Consider the following 19910-nt stretch of genomic DNA (forward strand, 5'->3'; position numbering starts at 1 on the left):
CCGGGCTGGACATTATGCAGAGTGGCCACCAGTTCGCTCATGGATCAGTCTCTCACTCAGCTCCCACAAGGCAGAAGCTGATGCTTCATCTTGGGCTGCCTGCGATGGCAGGCACCGGCAGCAGTTGTTGAAGTACATCCCTCCCAGGCCCTCCAACTCTGGGGCAACGGCGCAGTAAACACTGGTGGCTGCTCCCTGTTGCTGGAAAAGAACATCAAATGCAAGATAAATGTCTATTAAAACATTATACTGATAACTAAAGCTTAAATACATTGAAGAATGAAAACTTGTTTCATCTCCCACAATATAATGTGGCTTGTAACTTTGATGCTGAATTTATTCTGACAGTATTGAAGTTTTACAAACCTCTGCCAAAAGGGAACTCAGTTAGGACACTCTAATTAAGCACAATCATACAAAGCGCAAGTATAGTGGTATGTGCCAAATCCATCCATTTCCCTTTCATCATGCTGATTTAATTGTGTAAAAGTCTATCAATGATTCCTGCCAAAGTTACCATCTACAAGGTGCATGAAACCCTTGAATGACAGAGCATTACCTCAGCAATTATACACCCAATGGGTTCTGGAGTGTAGCCCTATCCTTCTACACTTCACCCCACACAGAAATCACTGGGTAAGCCAAGCAGTAAGCAGGATTGGCTTATTTACCTCATGACAGGCTTCAGTGAAATGATTGCACTGCAATAAGAGATATAACTCATTCTGTTTGCGCTGTTTTCCTGAAATGAATGGCAGTGCAGTTGAACTATGTCAATGGTCTCTTTTTCACCAAATGCAGTTTTTGTAGAACAAAGATACTTTGTAGCTTTAAGGATTTTGTAATGCAGTCCCTGCGGGATATGCATAGATCAATTATTTTCTTCACTATCTTTGAGACACCCTATAAAAAGAGGTTACTTATTCAGTGGCTAAATTTAAAGCCAGACTGGCTGTTGGATAGAAAGGAAGCAGAAGTCAAGTTATGGCTTAAGTGTACTGGGAGATGTTGGTGCTGTGATGGTGGGAGAGTTCCTCTATTAGCTCTTGGACAAAGCATTGCCTGAGCAGAGCCAAGCAAGTGAAAATACACAAAAAGGATTGTGCACTTATAATGAAGCCTTCCCAACTTTCCATCCATTTAACTTAATAGGGAGAAAACCAAGCTGATTGCATTATTGTACGTTATCCTTCCCACTCAATTTCACTCTTGTAAGGCCAGCATACTTACACAATATTTGTCCCCATTTACTTAGCTGATGGTGAAAATTTATGAAAAGCTTCAGTAACTATAAGACCAATGCATTCCTAAACTGTCAAATTGGATATATAAAACAAAGAGTGCTGTTGTTTGAAAGAACCTTTTGGATACCAAACCTAAAAACAACAAAAAAGTGGCAGCTCAAAAGTGGCACTATTGTTCCCAGCATCACAGTTTCTTCTTATTTTTCCTCCCAGTTTGGAAAGTAGAATTTTTCACATGTATGACTTCCATTGTGATTGATCAATGTGCAAAGTTTAAGGGCAAAGTATGGTCTATATTCAAAAAGATGTAACTTGTGTAGTGCGCCAGACATCATAACTGCATATAAATCATTGAGTGGCATTGCACAATATAACCTGGTCCCAAAAGCCAGTATGAGGGTAAATATGGTATTATTCATTTTTAAAGGAAACCTATCACCAAGCCATTAGCTAGGTTACAACAGGGACTTTACCCGTCTTGAAGGAATGGGATAAAACCCCAAAGCAGAGTTGGCAAAATCAACTGGGCCCCCCAAGTAACGATTATTATCTGTTGCCCAAGTCAAACAATGGCATCTTATGGCTCAGTTCCACAAGAGGATTTAGAACTGTAGTACTTACGTTCCATGTACCCACTGGAACAGGAGTGGCAAGACAGAAATGTTGAGGATACACACTTGTATGATGGGGGAAGATCACCCAGCAAATGGATTGGAATGAAGATATGTTGACTGGGATATATAAGTTAACCTTAGTGGATTTTGGAGAAATTATTTGTGTTTGACTCCATGCATTCAAACAGAATGGGATAGAAATTCATTTTCAGTCAGTTGCACTAAACATTGAATGAACACGCATGAACATTGAACTTGGCTTCTGAAAGTCCGCTCCATGGCATTCAGTAGAGTTGAATTTCACAAGGGAATTACGAAGCATGTGTACTGCAGTACTGGACATGCAGCGCACTTAACTGAGGAAGAATTTCTGCCCCTGTGTATCTTTGGCAGAGGATTAACAATATTGATAGCCGTGTCCATGGGATGTTCTCCATAATTCTTTTGAAGACCATGTTATGTGTATAAATGTAGATAATGAAATGTCATCAGGAAGTTAATCCATCGGTAGACTTGTTCCTTTCCCCTTCAAGGTTCTTTTACTACTTTTCCTGTCTCAGTAGTGCTCCAAGGTCAGTGAGTTCAGGTAAGAAGTTACACAAGTTTCAGCTCTATTCCTTCCTTTCAAAAACTCAAGTGTATCAGGAACTATGTACCAGCAAAGCAGCCAGATCTAATGGTCAGCCAGTGATTCCTTCTCAGCTTCAGCTGAGAACCTGCCCAATATAAGCAAGTCTGGAAAGTAAAGACCTTGCAACTACATTAAAAAAATACATTTGATCCTTTATGAATGTTGAATATTGTGAGAGCAAAATGGTAACATTTGTTCCTATTTATTGATTTATTTATTTCAATTATGTGGGTATTGTTGGCAAAGGCCAGCATTTATTGTCTATCATCTACAGTCACTGAGAACCAGATAAGTAGTTCATGGTCATCTAAGCTCATACTAAGCTTTTACTTAATTGCTGATTAATTGATTTAAATTTTCCAGCTGTCATGGTGGGATTTGAATTCAGGTCTTGACCTTTGGATTGCAGAGGCATTGTGCTGCAGTACCCTTTATAGATGCATACCAACATCAGTCCATTCACTATATTGTAATGAGCCAATATCAGTTTTCCATTGCTTCAATTTTACCTCAGATCATGATGGAATGATTTAATGCGTAAAGAAAACACAGGGATCCTCCATGAATTTATCGGAATTCTATATCAATATTCCAAATTAACTGCTGTGATGCAAAATAAAAACAGGCAAAATTGATAGGCATTGAAAGATAAGCTGGTCCATTAAGTGCACCCAAGAATGTGATGGATGAAAGATCATGTTGAAACACTACTTTCATCCATCCATCCCTAATACAACAGGCACGTCACCTCACACGAGAGATACAAAATGAAGAGTTGAAGGAAGGCGCTATTTCACAAGCAAGGGGGGCATTTCATTACAACTGAAACCCAAACTGTTCTTTAAAAAATTCTTTTATGGTAAAGTAAGGTTGGGAAGGCAAAAAAATTCCTTTTCTTTATTACTGTGCTAGGATATTTCCTTTTGGAGAGCTTAGGTTAGTGTGTGTGTGTGTGTGTGTGTGTGTGTGTGTGTGTGTGTGTGTGTGTGTGTGTGTGTGTGTGTGTGTGTGTGTGTGTGTGTGTGTGTTTTTAAAAAAATTCTTTGATGGCAAAACGACATTGGGAGGGCAAAAAAATTCCAACGAAATTCCCGCTCTTTTTTACTGTGCTGGGGCATTTCCTTCTGGAGCGTTTAGGTTTGTGTGTGTGCGTGTGTGAGTGTAAATGAGCATGTGAGTGTGAGTGTGTGCATAAGGTAGATTTTAGAGTCAGCTGCAATATACATCACAGATGTAAATCTCTTCCAGACACTCACCATCTCGGCTTGTGTTTAAAATGACCAAGTTGGGCGGAGTGGGATAATGTTAACTCCAATAGAAATTTCTACAGCTGCTGCTTCAGATGCAATATCTGCTACAGAGAAAAAACAAATGCAGGAGCGCTGTGTTGCTATTTGATTTCTGTGTTAACAGAAATTAATTAACAAAATAAACTGGTTAAAGCTGTGAATGATATAATGATGTAACTGTTCAGTGTTCCATATTAAAACTCAGAAAGCCTGTCAGTGAGGCAACTACTTCTCTAGAACTGCTAGTTTATGATTGTAAGGTATCTTTGGCCTGACAGTTGAATGTTTATGTCAGCCAGGTATGGCGTAACTTTTGGTTGAACTGTTAGCCTTCTTGCCTCTGTGTCCGAAGGTTGTGGATTCAAGTGCAAATTAAGTTAGACTTTAAATCCAGTACATTGCTGAGGGAGTGCTGCATTGTTGGAAGTGCCATACTTTGGTGTTAAACTGAGGTCCCATCTGCTCTTTCCAATAAGACATCCTCTTTTAAAATAAAACCAAGGGGAGTTATCTCTGATGCTTTGGCAAATATTTATTTTTCGATTCAAATTAGTTAAATAAAACAGATTATCTGGCTCCGTCACACCCGTAGTTGTCGGGAGTTTGCTTTCCATAAATTGATTGCCACATTTCCCACGTAATGATAGCAGGTACAGTTCAAGAAACGAGAGCTCCGTTGACTCGATAGTACATCCATATTGTCGCATCCTGCCTTTACCACAGCACTCTTGTCTCATATATAGGTAGTTCAATAGGAGATACAGCAAGTATAGCCAGATTTGTCGTGTGTTGAATTTAAAATGATATGGTTTAACATGCAAACCAACCAAGAGCAGATAACTGATGCATTGTGCAAGGATTCCCATCCTCCAACCATAAGCAGTACGTTGCCAGGGTAGTTTGTGGGTATCCTTCATGTGGCCATGCTATATTGCATTCCTTCAGACTCAACTAGATCTGAAATCCAAGCACTTTTCCACTCTGGTTTGAATCCATGGTGCACATTTTTGATGGGTTTATAGTAGACTTGATACTGTGGAGTAATGTTACTAAAGAATTGACTCTCAATAACTATAATATCTGTATTTAATTAGAACACTGGCACTCCAGTTCTGCATTACAAAGAAATGTTTTCAACTGAAAAATCACGGCTTGGAAAGGAACATTTGTCTTGTTACAGCTGGTTACATTTTGAAAAACCTTTGTTTGCTTTTTCTAAAAAATAAGTTCCTGAAAGACTATGGCAGATGGCTCAAAATGCACCTGGATCCTTGACAGACACGAATTAATTTGTGAGGAAATGTTATATGTGCACCAGCTTTGCACACATTATACATCTCAATAAATGAGACTGGGAGTTAACCGTACACTGGAACTCTACACTTGAAGGAGAAATATGCTCGGGAGCAGGTACACGTTTATCTTGACTGTCTTTCAAAAGATTATGTGGCAAGAATCACAAGCTTGTTTTCCCCATAGTGATTCCTATTTGACTGCAGCAGTAACTGCTCTGTCAGGGGTCAAACATCTGTAAGTTGTTGTAAAGGCAGTTTGCAAATTAAAGTGATAGATATACTGAATGAAGAAACTTCTTTGAAGCCCTGCACCATCCTTAATCAAGTCGCGATGCCATTTTCAATCCTCCCAAACATTTGCAAGCTGTCAAGGCAGGCCACACCATCAATCTTTTTAGTGTATGTGAAATTACCTCGAAATCTGGTTTCGGATTAACTAAAGAGTGTCTGCACAATAAGGGTTCATCACTCTCTTTCACAAGTCATTTGTCAGACTCTGGTTACAGCCCAGAACCATGGGGGTAGAACATTCATGGATTTAAGCTGCTATTTTCAATGTTTATTTCATCATTCTCCAACACTTGAGCTCACCTAGTCTAAATTCTGGCTCTGGAAAAAGCAGTGTGATGATGGTGAAGGGTCTGCCTTGGTTAACTTCACGTTATTTTCTCCCCAACACATTTCAGGACTTGGAGCCACTTTGCAGCAGGTCACACCACCTCACAAGAGGCATTGTTCAACCATGATTGTTGACCAAGGAGAGAGACATCACATCTCACCCTAACTCTTCAACAAGGAATTGCTGGACGGTGACCAAAAGTGGGGGAATTCTGGTCGTGTGTTCTCCTCCCTGCCTCAGGTGTGCCAAGTTTCTATGGGTGAGATTAGAATCCCACCGTTGGCAGGAGATTAGAAACCACCGTGTCCACAAGTGTATGAATTGGATCAATTTATTCATTTCTTGCATTCATTTCAATAACCAAGCTAAAACAAAAATATAAGGCACGGAGAAGATTAGTCTCAAAGGTCAGTGGTAGCTTTGAATCAGAAAGTTCAGGGTTCAAATCCCACACTACAGCCTTGAGCACAAAATTCCGAGATTCCAAAGGGCTGTACTGGGGGAGTGCTGCAATGTGGGAAACATACAGATGAGACATCAAACTACTCTCTCAAAAAGATATAAGAGATCCCAGGGCACCCTTTCAAAGAACAAGGAAGCCATCCCCAGTGTTCTGGCCAATATTTATACCTCACTCAACATCACTAGAAACAGATTATCTAGTCATTATCACATTTCATTTTTTGGAAGATTGCGGCAATTTCCCACATTGCAGCAGTGATCTTGCTTCAAATATTGGAATTAAAGCACTTTGGAACAATATGAGAACAACATGAAAGGCACTATTGATATGTAAGCCTTTCTCTGTTTTTAAAGTGTGTTTGGAAATCCTCCGATGGACAGTGATGCCTCGTTAGAAAAGCAACCAGGTAAAGTAAGAGATAATGCAACAAAAGAATTAAGTGCAGAATTAAAGCAGACTGCACCTTTAAAACTTGCCTTGTAAATTGCAAATTCAGAAAAGAGTGCAAAATCACTCCTGTGACAGTTTTTTTTAACTTCCAGGCTATTACAAGTATAGCTGGCATATCTAGAATACCATCTGCAGTGCAAGTGTGGAAACTGGCTTCGCAAGATGATCAAGTCAGGCTGTTTTCCATCACTGCTCTATAGCTTGCAAGCCAGAAAACAGGCAACATAGCACGACTTTATTAACATTGCTCGTGCCGTTTCACTGGAAAAATAATTAGCAGATGGAATATAAGAGGAGGTGGAGCAAAATTAAATTTATAATCATATTCACATTATCGGCTGTGAGCCATTTTATACATCATTAGCAAATGTTCAAAACCTTAGAATGTGTTAATTACTATTTGAAGGCATTTTGAATCAGTGTTTGCTTTGATTGGTCCACACCAACCAAGCAACCGTATGTCTCCTTTTTTCTTATTTAAGGGGCACTGTCATCATTCCGTCTGACTGAATTCTTCAGACAATCAGAAGATGACCTTCTCTCCCAAAAACACCGAGTTAAATCTGCAGCACATTGCCACTGAGGTTATGTGCCTGAAGTTGGTCACTCTCATTTCCAATCCTTTTATGCTCCTATTCCATCTGTGTTTAAAGACTTGTACAAAAGGCATGGTGTTTATGATGTACTGGATGAGAGTGTCCCTTTAAACAACCTCCACAAACGTTATATAATGATTAGCTGAGCTGTACAAAGCAGGCTAGCCCCTGGTTTGATCGATAGTTTGTGCTGAGTTGACCAGTCTCAGGGGAGTGACAGACAGATACTGGAATTAGCCTTGAGTTCCCTGGAATTGGGAGTGGGAGAATCTACCCTCATATCTGTTCACTATGCAGCAATTCTCCCAGAATACAGATGTGTGGATGTTGAGTGAGACCAGGTGCAGGTCAGCAATGATTGCCCTTTGCTTAATAAAGATGATCAAAGTCAAGGCTGTGGGGCTCAAATAGTAGGCTTCTGAGTGACATTTTGGTACCAGCGGGAAGGAAGGAGCGGCGAGTAATGGTCATCATGCACCATTGCCCCACCTCCACCCATATCTGAAGGCATATGTACAGCAGTTGTCAGGAAGTCAAGCAGGAATGATGCAGATATGGTTTCTGAAAATGTTCAAGTCTTGGAAGGAGTGACCTATCTTGGCAAACTAGCAACTCTTCATAAAATTATGCAACGCAGGAGGAGTCCACTTAACCCAGGCCACCTCTACCCAGTCTTTGAAAAAAACTATCCATTCAGTCCTACTTCTTTGCTCTTTCCTCCTTCCAAGTATATATCCAATTCTCTTCTGAAAAGTACGATTGAAACTGCTTTCAACATGCAATGGAAGTGGGAAGGCAGAGAAAGGAACTATTATTGTGGCAACTGTATTCATAGCAATTGTCAAAAATGGATACATTTACAAAACACACTCTAAATGTTCCATATCTCTGCAGAGATGTTATCTCCCGGGAATGGAGTACTGAAAGATTCATTGCAATCTTGCCAAACACACTGCATTTTGCAGCTCGGCTCCTGCCAGCTATTTAGTTCCAGTATCTTTTTTATCTTCTTGAAAATCTCAAGTGAAGTGGTGAGTTTGATTTTTAATAGTGTTTACATCAAGTGTATGAAGATAGCCAAAAATGAGGCACACCAGAGACAGCTAGATATTGAAAACAATGTTGAGACCAAATATCTTTCAGTGAAAGCTCCTCACGTGAACAGCCAAGATCTTAAGGGAGTTGTCTTTGAATGGTGTCAGTCAGTTGCATGACACATTGAAGTATGGAAAATAAGGGTCTCGATTAGAGTCTGGCTGCCTGACAGGACGTGGCTATATGTGTCGGGTTAGGTTGGATCATGCTCTACCAAAACATTCAGCTTCGGGTAAGATTGGGCTATGCCGTACCAAATCAGGTCATTACTTTATCTGTGTCAATTTGACTCGTGTCAGTAGTGGTGGTTGTGTTAGACAGATCAGCTTGTTAACAGAGGAGAGATTTGTCCCAGGATGGAAGGGTTATTTTCGGGTGTCAGTTGTGATTCTCAACCGGGAATGCTGCTCTGGATCGAGTAGACTTTCCCAAGTGTTGGCTTCCAGTTTGCCTTGGTGCCACAGTCAGGTGACAACATCTATCTATGGCCAGTGGACAAGAGACTTCACCAAAGCTCAGAGCATCCTACTCGGGCATGGACATCAAGTCCAGATCAGTGTCAGTGTGTGGGCGTGATAGTCTGCAAATGCCTTTGGATTGCATCAGGTTGGATAAGGAAAAAGAAGTATTCAGGTTCAAGGTTGTGTCTTAACTTGAGACCTGAGCAATCCTCTGGGTTGACAGGTATAGGCAACATGACACTAACTAGCTTCAGAGCTGGTCCAGTTACCAAAGGAGGAAATCGATGTGCTTAGAGATATTTTACCAACGGTTCACCACTCCTTTAAGGATACAATTTTTTAATCTGAGGTCATCACATTTTTATTTCTTGATTCCTTTGCATAAATTCTATCTACATGGAGCACTAAAATAATAAGGTGACTTGCATTGACATGCTTGGGTCAGAAGAAGGTTATATTTCATAAAGAGAAATGGTCTGTATTGATTCCCATTATCTTACACAGAATTAATAACCTAATATTTCTTATGAAATCCAATGGTGACCTATGGTTTCTCTGCTTTTATAAATTCCTCAGACCCTTTTGCTCGACTGTGCCAAATCTTAGAGTGATAGCTGAGTGGGTGACTAATTGGACCCAGTCTCCTTCATGTGGTACTGCAAAATTACTGCAGTCTTTAATTAAAGGGGCTTTGCCTGCCTTATCAGACAGAACAGAGTTAATTACTTCAGCTTATTGCTGCGCCTTTTAGTCAGATTTCCATTTTGACTTAAAGTACTATATTATTTCACTTCTTCTGCAGATTTTGAAACTAGTTTTTCTTTTAAACCACGTCCCAACCCCAAACAACAGCATGTCATAACGCATTTCAACAGAAGCATTAGGTAGTACTTTAATTGCACTGCTTTGTGATTGGTTACTGTGAGATGCTCAGTATTGGTTTCCTTCATCTGAGAGTCCTTTTCATTGCAGCTTCCCTCTCGCTAATGCCAAATATGTGTATTGATAACTGACATCTCACTACACCTTAAAACACCTTGAGTTTTATGGGTGTATATTTTTTAGATACTTTTTATGTCTGATAATAATGGACAGTGCATCATTTGTTGTCTCCCAGCTCTCTGTGTAAAGAAAGATGCCCATTTCGAGCTGGCTAAAGCCTCGTTTTATTTTCCCAAGTCCAGCTTCAGAAAGAGCTGGATCAATGGAATGAACAGAAATTTTGCTTGAAACCTGGCTTGGATGGCTGGCAGACAGTCCAACATTAAATTCCAAGCAACACAGCAGAATCCTCAACACATGGACTTACTTACTCTTAAAAAGCAGAAAACATTCATTTTAAATATGAAAAAGGAAACCCTTTGGGAAGGAGGTGAAGTTTCTAATATTAAAAAAATCTGCAGCACTTCAGAAGATGCAGCTGAGATGATATGCCAGTATTGTGCATGCACTTTTAATTCTGGCATAACAGCACAAGAAACTAACACTGTGGGCAAGCATTAATCTTCATGTCCAGCCAATCAAACAGCATCTGCCAAAAAGGGGGGCTCATTGAAGGCACAGTTCTGGCCTTCTCGGCTGTACTTATTCAAGTCAGCTTAAAACCACAGGTTGCTAGGAAGTATCAGTTTGCCTCAGTGAGCACCTGCCTCAATTACATTTTCCTTTCCTCCATTTTCTTAACTACTGAATGAGTCACCTGTCTCCCAGAATCAATGAAATTGAGGGCACAGAAGGGGGCCTTTCAAGCCATTGTGTCCATGCTGGCAATAAAGGACCTTAGGTTAATCACATGTCCCAGCTCTTGCTCCATAGTGCTGCAGGTTATGGCTGTTCAGGTGCTCATCAAGGGATTACTTAAATGTGGTTTTTGTTTCTGCCTCCAGTATCCTTTCAGGCAGTGAGTTCCAAACCTTCACCGTACAGGTACTCCCCAGGTTACGAACACTCGACCTATGGACACCTCGTACATGTGAACGAGCCGAGCAGAGCCGGGAGCGCTGAGCAGGCTCACTCGCTCACTCACTGAGTCAGTGAGGCCGGCTGGCACCCACTATTCCTGTGCCTGCTCGCTCTCCCGTCACCACTGTTCCTGTGATCTTCTCCCACACTCATTTGTTCATTTCCAACTGTTTGGATTACGAACAGTTCTCAGGAACAGAACTCTGTCATAACCTGGGAAGGGCCTGTACGATGAAATATTTTTTTCTCTCAACTCCTCTTCAATCATTTCACCAATTAACTCGAATCAATGTTTTCTAGTGACTGACCTCTATGCTAAGGGAAGCAGGTCCTTTTAACTTGTCTTGGCTTCTCCTGTAGGCTAAATACCCCATGTAGTTCCACCACATTGCAGCAAATGAAAGACTCACACCTAAACCTTAGAGCTAAAATCCCTTCACAGTGGGGGATGTTATAGAATTATGTAGCATATCGCCTTCATGCCAGCTATTCAAGAGAATTATTCCCACACCCCCTGTCCTGTAATTTTTTTGTCAAGTGTATATCCATCACCTTTTCAGACAAAATATTCCAAATAATAGCAACTCACAGGGTAGAAGCACTTCTCCTCATCCTTGGATATCTTTGGTCATGAGCATCTCCTATACACTGAGGCGGTAACAAATACTCTCTGGTGGAAAGTGCAGTCCCCACAGTAGAACCTATATTGGGCACTTTTTAAACAGTTTCAATTCATTTGAGCTCAATAAATACCAGACCAGTTGCTGCATGTGGCAAAGAAATTCTATTGCTTTCAGAAACTGGCTTGAACTAAAAATTCTTGTTGGGTTGCCCAATCACTAAAAGAACCACAGTCTACTTGAGGGTTCAGTGGATGTCAAATTCCTGAATCATTAGTTAACAATGTTCTAAACCACTGTGCCATGGGTTTAATTTAAGAGAAGACTTGCACGTTTTTGGGGTAACCCTGGGAATTGTTTGCATTTAAAGCAGTATGGAATATTATGGGATTTGGAATATCTGTGACAATTATTTTTCTTTGGCTCGATGCAAGTCAGGAAAGGCTTGTTAGTGGATGGGGTAGGGACCTCATGTCAGAAGGTGGTTGACTATCTGAACAGTCAGCTCACAATTATTTTAATCAAATAATGGTGGATCTGTGGCTTATTTGGATTTTGTTTTATTTTTTTGAGAAACAAATGGTTCTGATTGCCTTCCCCAATGCTTTCCTCTCCATTTCTAAATGAAAAAGGTAAGTGGCCCCTGCCCTTGCCAAAGCTTGCAGCCAACAACTCTTCACATTAACCGAGAGCAGGCACACTAAATGTGGCCTCATGCATTGATTCTGCCTCCTCCTGAGAAGAGGAGTGAATACTCCAAGCCATTCAGCCAAGAGGAAGAGAAAAGGGAAAGAAAAGAAGCCTGACAGCTCCTTCAGCTGGGTGCAAATTAAAATGGCGAGTTATTCAAATTCAGTCCATGACTGGAAGAACCCAGTAATTCACCTGTAAAGCTCTGGATGCTGGTTTGAATGCTCTGTGCTAACATTACAGTCAGATATTACTCATTATGGATATGTACTTTTGGTGGCTCTGTTAAAGCTTGATATTGATTAATCTCTTGTAATCTTTCATCAGAATCCCACAAGGCTCTGAAAGAGTGTTGACTAGACAATTAGAGACCCCAGCAGTAAATAGAAATATCAACTTGTACCATCTGGTTCAAATCTGTATGTGCTATAGCTTTAATACCTATAATGTGTTAATATAATTTTTCCCCCTTTAGAGGCCGTTGTACATAATTTGCAATCAGCTTGTGTTGCCACCAGAGATTGCAGCTCCTTCTGCCTAAGATCTTCCTCCCTTGTGCCTGTGATGTGCTCAGGATGTGATCACAAAGATCTTCTATCTACTCTTTTCAAAGGGAGGAAGTGGTAAACTGCTTTTGAATTCAGTTGACAGTAATTTTGTTTGTTCTGTGCACTATGTCCTGTACAATAAAAAAAAAATCAGGTTCATAGGGAGAACCTGGGCATCCCATTGCAACCGGAATTTTACAATAGAATATCGACCACATTAATAATAATTAGAATCCATCAATAGTATTGTAAAGTTCCCTCGGTTAAAACACTGCATTATTGTTCCTTAAACTCATTTTCTATTGATCTTCTTGTATTTACTATTATTGTAGTTTATGGTCCGTATTATGGTTGAGGAGCTGATGTAGGAAGGGAAATGGTATAATGGGTTTTTACATGTTCCAGTATATTGACCCAAGGGAATACTGAGGCTGTCCTATCCTGAAAACAATGGCAAATTGATTCTTCATCCACTTCTGGCTTCCTGGTGATTTGAAGATATGTTTAAGTGGCTTAAAAATTTGTTTTGGTCAAGGTTGTTGCAAATATTTTCATCTAACTGAAATTTTTTCTTAAAAATGGCTGGAATTACAAAAACCAGTTTTAGATAATTTGAACTTATGAAGCAGAAACAGGGAGAAAAAAACCATTGTGCTTATTAAATGTTGCTTTCTTATTTTAAGGTTTAGAAGTCCAGCCATTGTGCTTAAGTTTCTGCAGGATGACCCCTGGGTCAGGTCCAAACAATATCTTAATGATAGTGACCCCTCATGCAGGGGGTACAACAAAGAGGTTAATGATCAAATATTTTGCAGGATAAACTGATGCTTTATTCAGTCTTGCAGGAATGCAACAAAATATAAACTTAACAACAAAGGAGGGAATTTATTTTGCAATAGAATAGCCGACATAAACTAAGACAACTTGAGAATGGGTCCTGAGAGGTCAATGCCATCTTTGTTTCAAAGGAAGCGAAAGAGACAGAAAAAGACAGGTGCTTTCTTGTCTTGTTGTTGGATCCCTGATAGAATAAATAAAACCCGAAAAAACTCGTAAAGAAGGAGCTCTGTAAACAATGATTTCCAGATTCTGAAATACAAGCCTCATTAATATTTCACAAGTACATAGAATCTCATTTATACTATTTCCATAATTAATGATGATAGCTTAGACACCATCTTTATAAGAAAAAAGAGAAAGAGAGAACTCTGTAGTTACCGTTCCATTGGCTGAAGGTTACTTGTAAAATACTAGCAGATTATTATATTGTATTTCATTCACCAGCATCTTGCTGCCAAGTCTCGTAGGGAACCCATAGTCTGTCTAGTCGCTTTAGCGAAGAGGAGGACGGTGCAAAACTGCAGCGCTCCGTGTTAGTGACCATTTAAAGAAACAAAAGAAAATACTGTATGATGCAAATAGTCATTAAATAAGGTAGAAAGAGCAAGAGAAGAAAATTAAAGAAAATGTTGCCTATTCATTATGCTACACTTAGCATAGAAAATTTAAAAGAGGTATGTCAGAAAAGTTACAAATTTAAAATAAATCATGCAAATATTAACTTTATATGCATGTGATAAATATTCTACTACTGTACCATGAATTTTAGACTCATAATTAAAGCTGCCTTCGTCCTCTCCCAAGTAGGATGTAAATAACATGTAGATCTTTGCCATGTCCGCATATGTAAATAGAATGTAAATAGAAAGAGCTATGCATGCTGATCTAATAGCAGATTTCAGGTACTTTTATAATCGCAATCCTCATATGGCATGTACTTCGAAAAGAAATTTAGCAAAAAAAATGGGAAAAATAAGTTATTAAAAAGGATGTTTGTTAATAACAGAATCACACTGGAAATGGGGATGGGGGGTGGGTGTTGTAGGGAATAAAGGAACACAAAATTTTTGTTACTGTAGAACCATTTCTCTGTCATTTTTCCATCCAATCTGTTCTCACAGAATAATGCCTATTGTCTGTACTTAAAAAAAAGACAGACATTTGGAACGATATAAAGTAAAAGGTTCACACTTGGGAGGATGCTGAGTAGCTCATTATGGTACAGACAATGTACGGAGTGAAATAAGGATTCAATGGATTGAATGGAAACTTTTATAGGAATGTTAACTTTTTTGAAATTGAAACACTGAAAATGACAAAAAAAGACATTTCATTCGCAATAGATGGAGTGATTAATTTTTATCTGTGCTGAAGAGATTTTGAATTTAATAAATAAATCTGATGACCCACAAGTCATTTGTTCTTCTTTTTAAAATAAATATGATTTTGCTTGCTTGCATCTGACAGAATGCTGTACAGTCGTGAAGGGGAGCTGACCACTTCTCTTGTTTCTTATTTAGGTGACAGCTTCAACCACCCCAGAAGCTGAGCGGTATAGCCCTACATTGATATGCCTTAGTACCCATGTTTACACATGGAAACACTAAGGCTGTTAACTTGGCAACCTGGGATCCTGATGTAAATATGAATGGGCAAACTCACACCCCTACCCCTTCTACCTATGTCATTGACGACACGAAGGTCTGGGGTCCAGATGAAGGGGTCTCGACCCGAAACCGACTGTCCATTTCCCTCCACAGATGCTGCCTGACCCGCAGAGTTCCTCCAGCGTTTCCTGCGTTGCTCCAGATTCCAGCATCTGCAGTCCCTTGTGTCTCCATGAAAGCCTTGAAGCTTACTTCCAGCCCTTCACAATAGAATTTTAGTCAGTTACCACAATCTGTGTGGATAGCTGGTTCTTTATTTATTCATCTCTGCATGGCCACACCACTGTTCTTCCTGTGTCAGGATATTTACCATGCTGTGTCACTGACACCATCCATTGCAGCTTTGCTCCACTGTGCGTCAATCCTTTAGTCTGGCCTGGTAGCAGTGATTAAGTTACTGGATTAGTTTTACGGATGCCTGGATTTATGATCCAGAGGCACCAGTTCAAATACCATTCACCACTGAATTTAAATTCAGTTAATTAAATAATAAGGACATTGAATAAATTAAAAAACACACATCCAAAAATCTAGGCAACTAGCTTGATGATCGCAGTTTCACCTGGATCACTGAAATTAGTTGCTATCAATTGGGCTGTCTCAAACATAACTTCCATTTGTAGGTTCAATAACAGTTCTACTCGGTGGGCTAAAGGGCTCTTCTCCTAATCCTACAGTGGCATAGCGGTTATTGTACCAGACTAGTGTCTCAAAGGGCTTGATCGCACAGTTATGAAATTGATTTTTAATAAACTTATTAAATGTTAGTTTGCTACCAAGGGAAAATGACCATCGAAACTGGTACATCAGTATTCTCCTGGGAAGGGGGTCTGCCATCCCCATCTGACCAGGATACATGTCTCCCCAATACCATGTTATGAAATTGACTATGAATGTCCTCAGTACAGTTAAATTTGGACCGTGGATGCTGCCTGTCCGACATCAACAACACATTTATGATACATCACTGAAAGAGGCCATTTTGTCCACCATATCTGCATTTCATTATATAAGACGTAAACAAAAACAGGCCATTCGGCCCAACCAGCTTATGCCAGTGTTTATGTTTCTCCTGTCTTTCTTCATCTAAATCTACCAGCACATCTGCCGTATCGTTCTTCCTTGTGTTTGTCCAGCCTTCTCTTGATAATTCTACACTCATCCCTTTAACCCCTCCCTGTGATCAAGAGTTCTACATTTTCATCACACTTTGAGTGAAGTTTCCAAATTCCTTGTTCTCTCTCTCATAACAGATGCCTCTACTGACGTTTTCCCCATAATGGGAAAATTTCTCTTTGTACCGCTCTGTCAAAATGCTTCATTATTTTAAAGACTTCTATCAAGTCACCATCCAGCCTTCATTTTCTAAGGGAAACACCATCTTTGAAGGAGATACCCCATTGGTCCCACTCTTCCTCATAGCCCAGATTAGCTTTACCTTTTTCAACCATATAAACAATTCTCTTTTAAAACCTACAACTAAATCTGTTTTCAGCATCCTTTCTGACTTTGCTTTCCTAATCAAAGCTCACCACACAAGGGAAAAAAAATCTCATCTCTCCACTGGTTATTTTGGCAATTAATTCAGATATGTGTCCCCTAGTTCCAACCTCCTGACAATGGAAACTGGTCTTCCTCACTTTAGCAAAACTCTTCATAATTTTCAACACTATTAAATACACCCTTAACCTTCTCTGCTCTGAGAACAATCAAAAGACAGTCAGCCCAACAAGAAGAAAGACTGAAAAAAATACTGTTACGAGTCTAAAAGCAGTTGTTACTTCAGTGTTAACAGCTTCAGAAAGAACTCCCTTCTTGTAGCTGGCCTGTTTTTCCAGACATTCATGACTTCTACAAAGAATAAAAAACCTGTGGCAAAGAACCGGGATATCTGGCAGTGACAACTGTGGATTGCCTTGTTGCTGCCTGATAAGGATGTCAATATTGCAAGAAGATTTTTGTTTCCAAACCAGATGAAATTTTAAGTGAAATGAAAAGACAATTTGCTGATAACATTACCTGACAAATGTATGGAGGAAAGGTTTGTGAGCAATTCACAACAGTTGTCTCGATCCAATGAGAGACACTTTTGCTGATAATAGCTAGGCCTTTGAGGGCTGGTGCCAACAACTTCACCTTAAACCATTCCTCTGCAGTGTTCAATTAAATTGAAACATAAAGGCAGTCTCACACTTATCACACACCGGAACTTCAGTGAGAATGACCATAAATTTAAAGGGAGATCTTAAAATGTGACTCCTGACGGCGGGAGGGGTGGTGGGGGAATGAAATAATGGGAAGAACAAGCATTTTGTGGAGGATTGTGAATTATAACATCTATAGGATCGCTTGGTTTCTCTATTTCACTACTAGAATGAGAGGTCCACCTCTTCAATGCATCCATTGCACACTCTCTGATGTCCATAAAAGTAGCCTGTTTGAAAGTAATTAAGGGTCTTCTTAACCTCCTGTCCTACCCCACACCCCCCCCCCCCCCCAGATTATGCTTGGTTTGAAGAGTGAACCATCCTTGGATTCGACCATGCACCTCCTAGTGGTGAGCCATAGAATAGTTCTATTTTTGCATAGGCCAAGGAAATGGTTGCATCCCAGCTCCCCGCCCCCTCAACTGGGGAACAGTGTGTGGCACAGGAGGGATAAATTATAAAGAACTTAATGAATCAATCGGAAATAGACTAGGGAGAAAAGCAAAGAAAGAAGAAAATTGCCTTCACAACCTGTCGATCAGTTGTGGCCTTCCCTGCTGGTAATGGCAGTGCCGTTATCCCTATACTTCCGCTATTCGCATAATTAACCACTCATTTGTATGAATTAATTCCACAGGGATTGCGGATATTAAAGAATCAGCACAAATGTGTTAAAAATAGCAACGGTGGAGGCCTCTCCAACGGAAGAGGGGCTTGCGCAGAGATACAAAGGAAGAGACTTCTGAAAATGAGGTGCTCGCTTTGCATGTTATTTCTGAATGGGTCAACCTCATCTGTGACCCATCAGAGTGCGGAATGCCCTTTGGCAGCTTTTTCAACGTGCCTGATGTTATTACACGCAGTCACAAAGGATTTCCAAAAGCTGAAGTGCAATTAAGAGAAAACACTTCCAATCACAGAGGCTTTCTTCATTGCCAATACTCATTGAGCACAAGCCAAGGGGCTGCTCCCAGGGCTGTCAAAGGGTTAAGATTCATACGAGTCACCCCCATGCACCCCCATCCCACCACGCCGCTCCCGACCCTACCCCTGCCCCCCACTGAAATTTAAACTGGGTGTTCTGCTTGACAGGCAGAATAAAGTGTTTAAAATCTCTGACTGAGTAGGTCATACCTTCAAAATACTGAGCAGCGTGTAAGAACTGCTGTACAGCTCCATTTCTAACCAACTCTAATTTTATCCAGACTTCTTTTTAAAAAAAATTCAAACATTTAATTCTCCGTTATAGGCCCTCTTCCCTCTGAAGCCACTGAATATTGCAGGAGTATGGTTTTGCTGTAAATCTTGGTTATTATACTCAAACGACAATTCTACTTAAGTTTTCCCAGACATTGAGGGCTACCCAAATATTTGACTGTGATAGGCATCACAGGTTATGCTCAGTCTTTTCCTCGGCCAATGTCTATGCAGTCATATGTTACAGCCGGGGTTACTAGGGCCACTAACCACAGCGAATTTTCTCCCTCCCAGTGAGAAGCCCAGTGCGATATTTCAAGTGATGTCGATGACTGAAATCAGTTGATTCTGCACTGAGTGGGATCATACCTTCAGGTTTGTTGTTTAGTGCTGATATAATCACTTATTGTTCAATTCAGGGAACTCATTTATTTCTTTCAACTGGACAAGGGATAAAGCAATTCAGTTCTGGAAGTGTATTCTGTAAACAAACCCCAGAAAGAATAAACACTCTATAAATGGTAAAACAAAACAAAAATGCTGAGCATGTTGCAAATAAAATTCTGAGAATTGAAAATGCTTAAAATACTCAGCAAGTTAGGCAGTAGCTGTGGAGAGAAAAGCAGAGGCAGTGTTTCAGATTGATGGTCTTTCATTAGACCTGGAAAAAAAATTATTGCTAAGTTTGCAAGTGCAGATAAAGAGGGAAGGGAAAGAGAGAGCAAAAAGTGAGCTGGAAGCGAGACTAGGTTTTGATGTACAAGAGAAACGAAGGTGGTAATGAGATAAGCAGAAGATTGAGACACAAGAGAGTGCAGATGCTAGATTTTGGAGCAACACATAAAAAGCTGGAGGAACTCAGCAGGTCAGGCAGCATCCATGGAGGGGAATGGACAGTTGACTTTGCCAGTCCAGATGAAGGGTCTCAACCCAAAATGTCGACTGTATATTTCCCTCCATAGATGCTTCCTGACCTGCTGAGTTCCTCCAGTGCTTTGTGTATTGATGTAAGCAAAAGATTGCTTGAGAAGAGGTTAAATGAGAGAGGTCAGTGAACTGAAACATTAACTCTGCTTCTCTTACCACAGATACTGCTTGACCTGCTGAGAATTTCCAACATTTCCTCTTTATCCCATCAATTGTGTCATCAATCTATCTTAACACACCATGTGGTATGTTCTCCATCATTCACCTGTTTTACCTCAGTGTTGCAAACTCCATTTGATTGTACACCGGAAGATTTCACTGCATGACACGTGGCCTCCAAGATTCTACCCAAGTAGATAGCCGATGTTTTCCCCATCTTTAAAAACTAGAATCATTCAAAGAAGATGTCAAAACCACTCACATCAGTTTATACAAGGCCCTGTGATTATATATTATTCTGAGTTACTTTATCACAGTGTTCAACCACTGTTCCTG

At 40.2% G+C, this 19910-nt stretch overlaps 1 protein-coding gene across 2 annotated transcripts in view; it reads right to left on the reverse strand.

The window, feature by feature from the left end:
• wwox (WW domain containing oxidoreductase) overlaps nt 1-19910 on the reverse strand; it is an 808566-nt gene continuing 788656 nt past the window's right edge. For both annotated transcript variants that reach the window (XM_052027946.1, XM_052027947.1), the window contains one exon: nt 1-201. In XM_052027946.1, coding sequence (XP_051883906.1) covers nt 13-201 — 189 coding nt within the window. In that variant the 3' untranslated portion in view covers nt 1-12. The remainder of the gene's footprint in view (nt 202-19910) is intronic.

Source organism: Pristis pectinata, chromosome 13, assembly GCF_009764475.1.
Source record: "Pristis pectinata isolate sPriPec2 chromosome 13, sPriPec2.1.pri, whole genome shotgun sequence".
Taxonomy (NCBI): Eukaryota; Metazoa; Chordata; class Chondrichthyes; order Rhinopristiformes; family Pristidae; genus Pristis; species Pristis pectinata.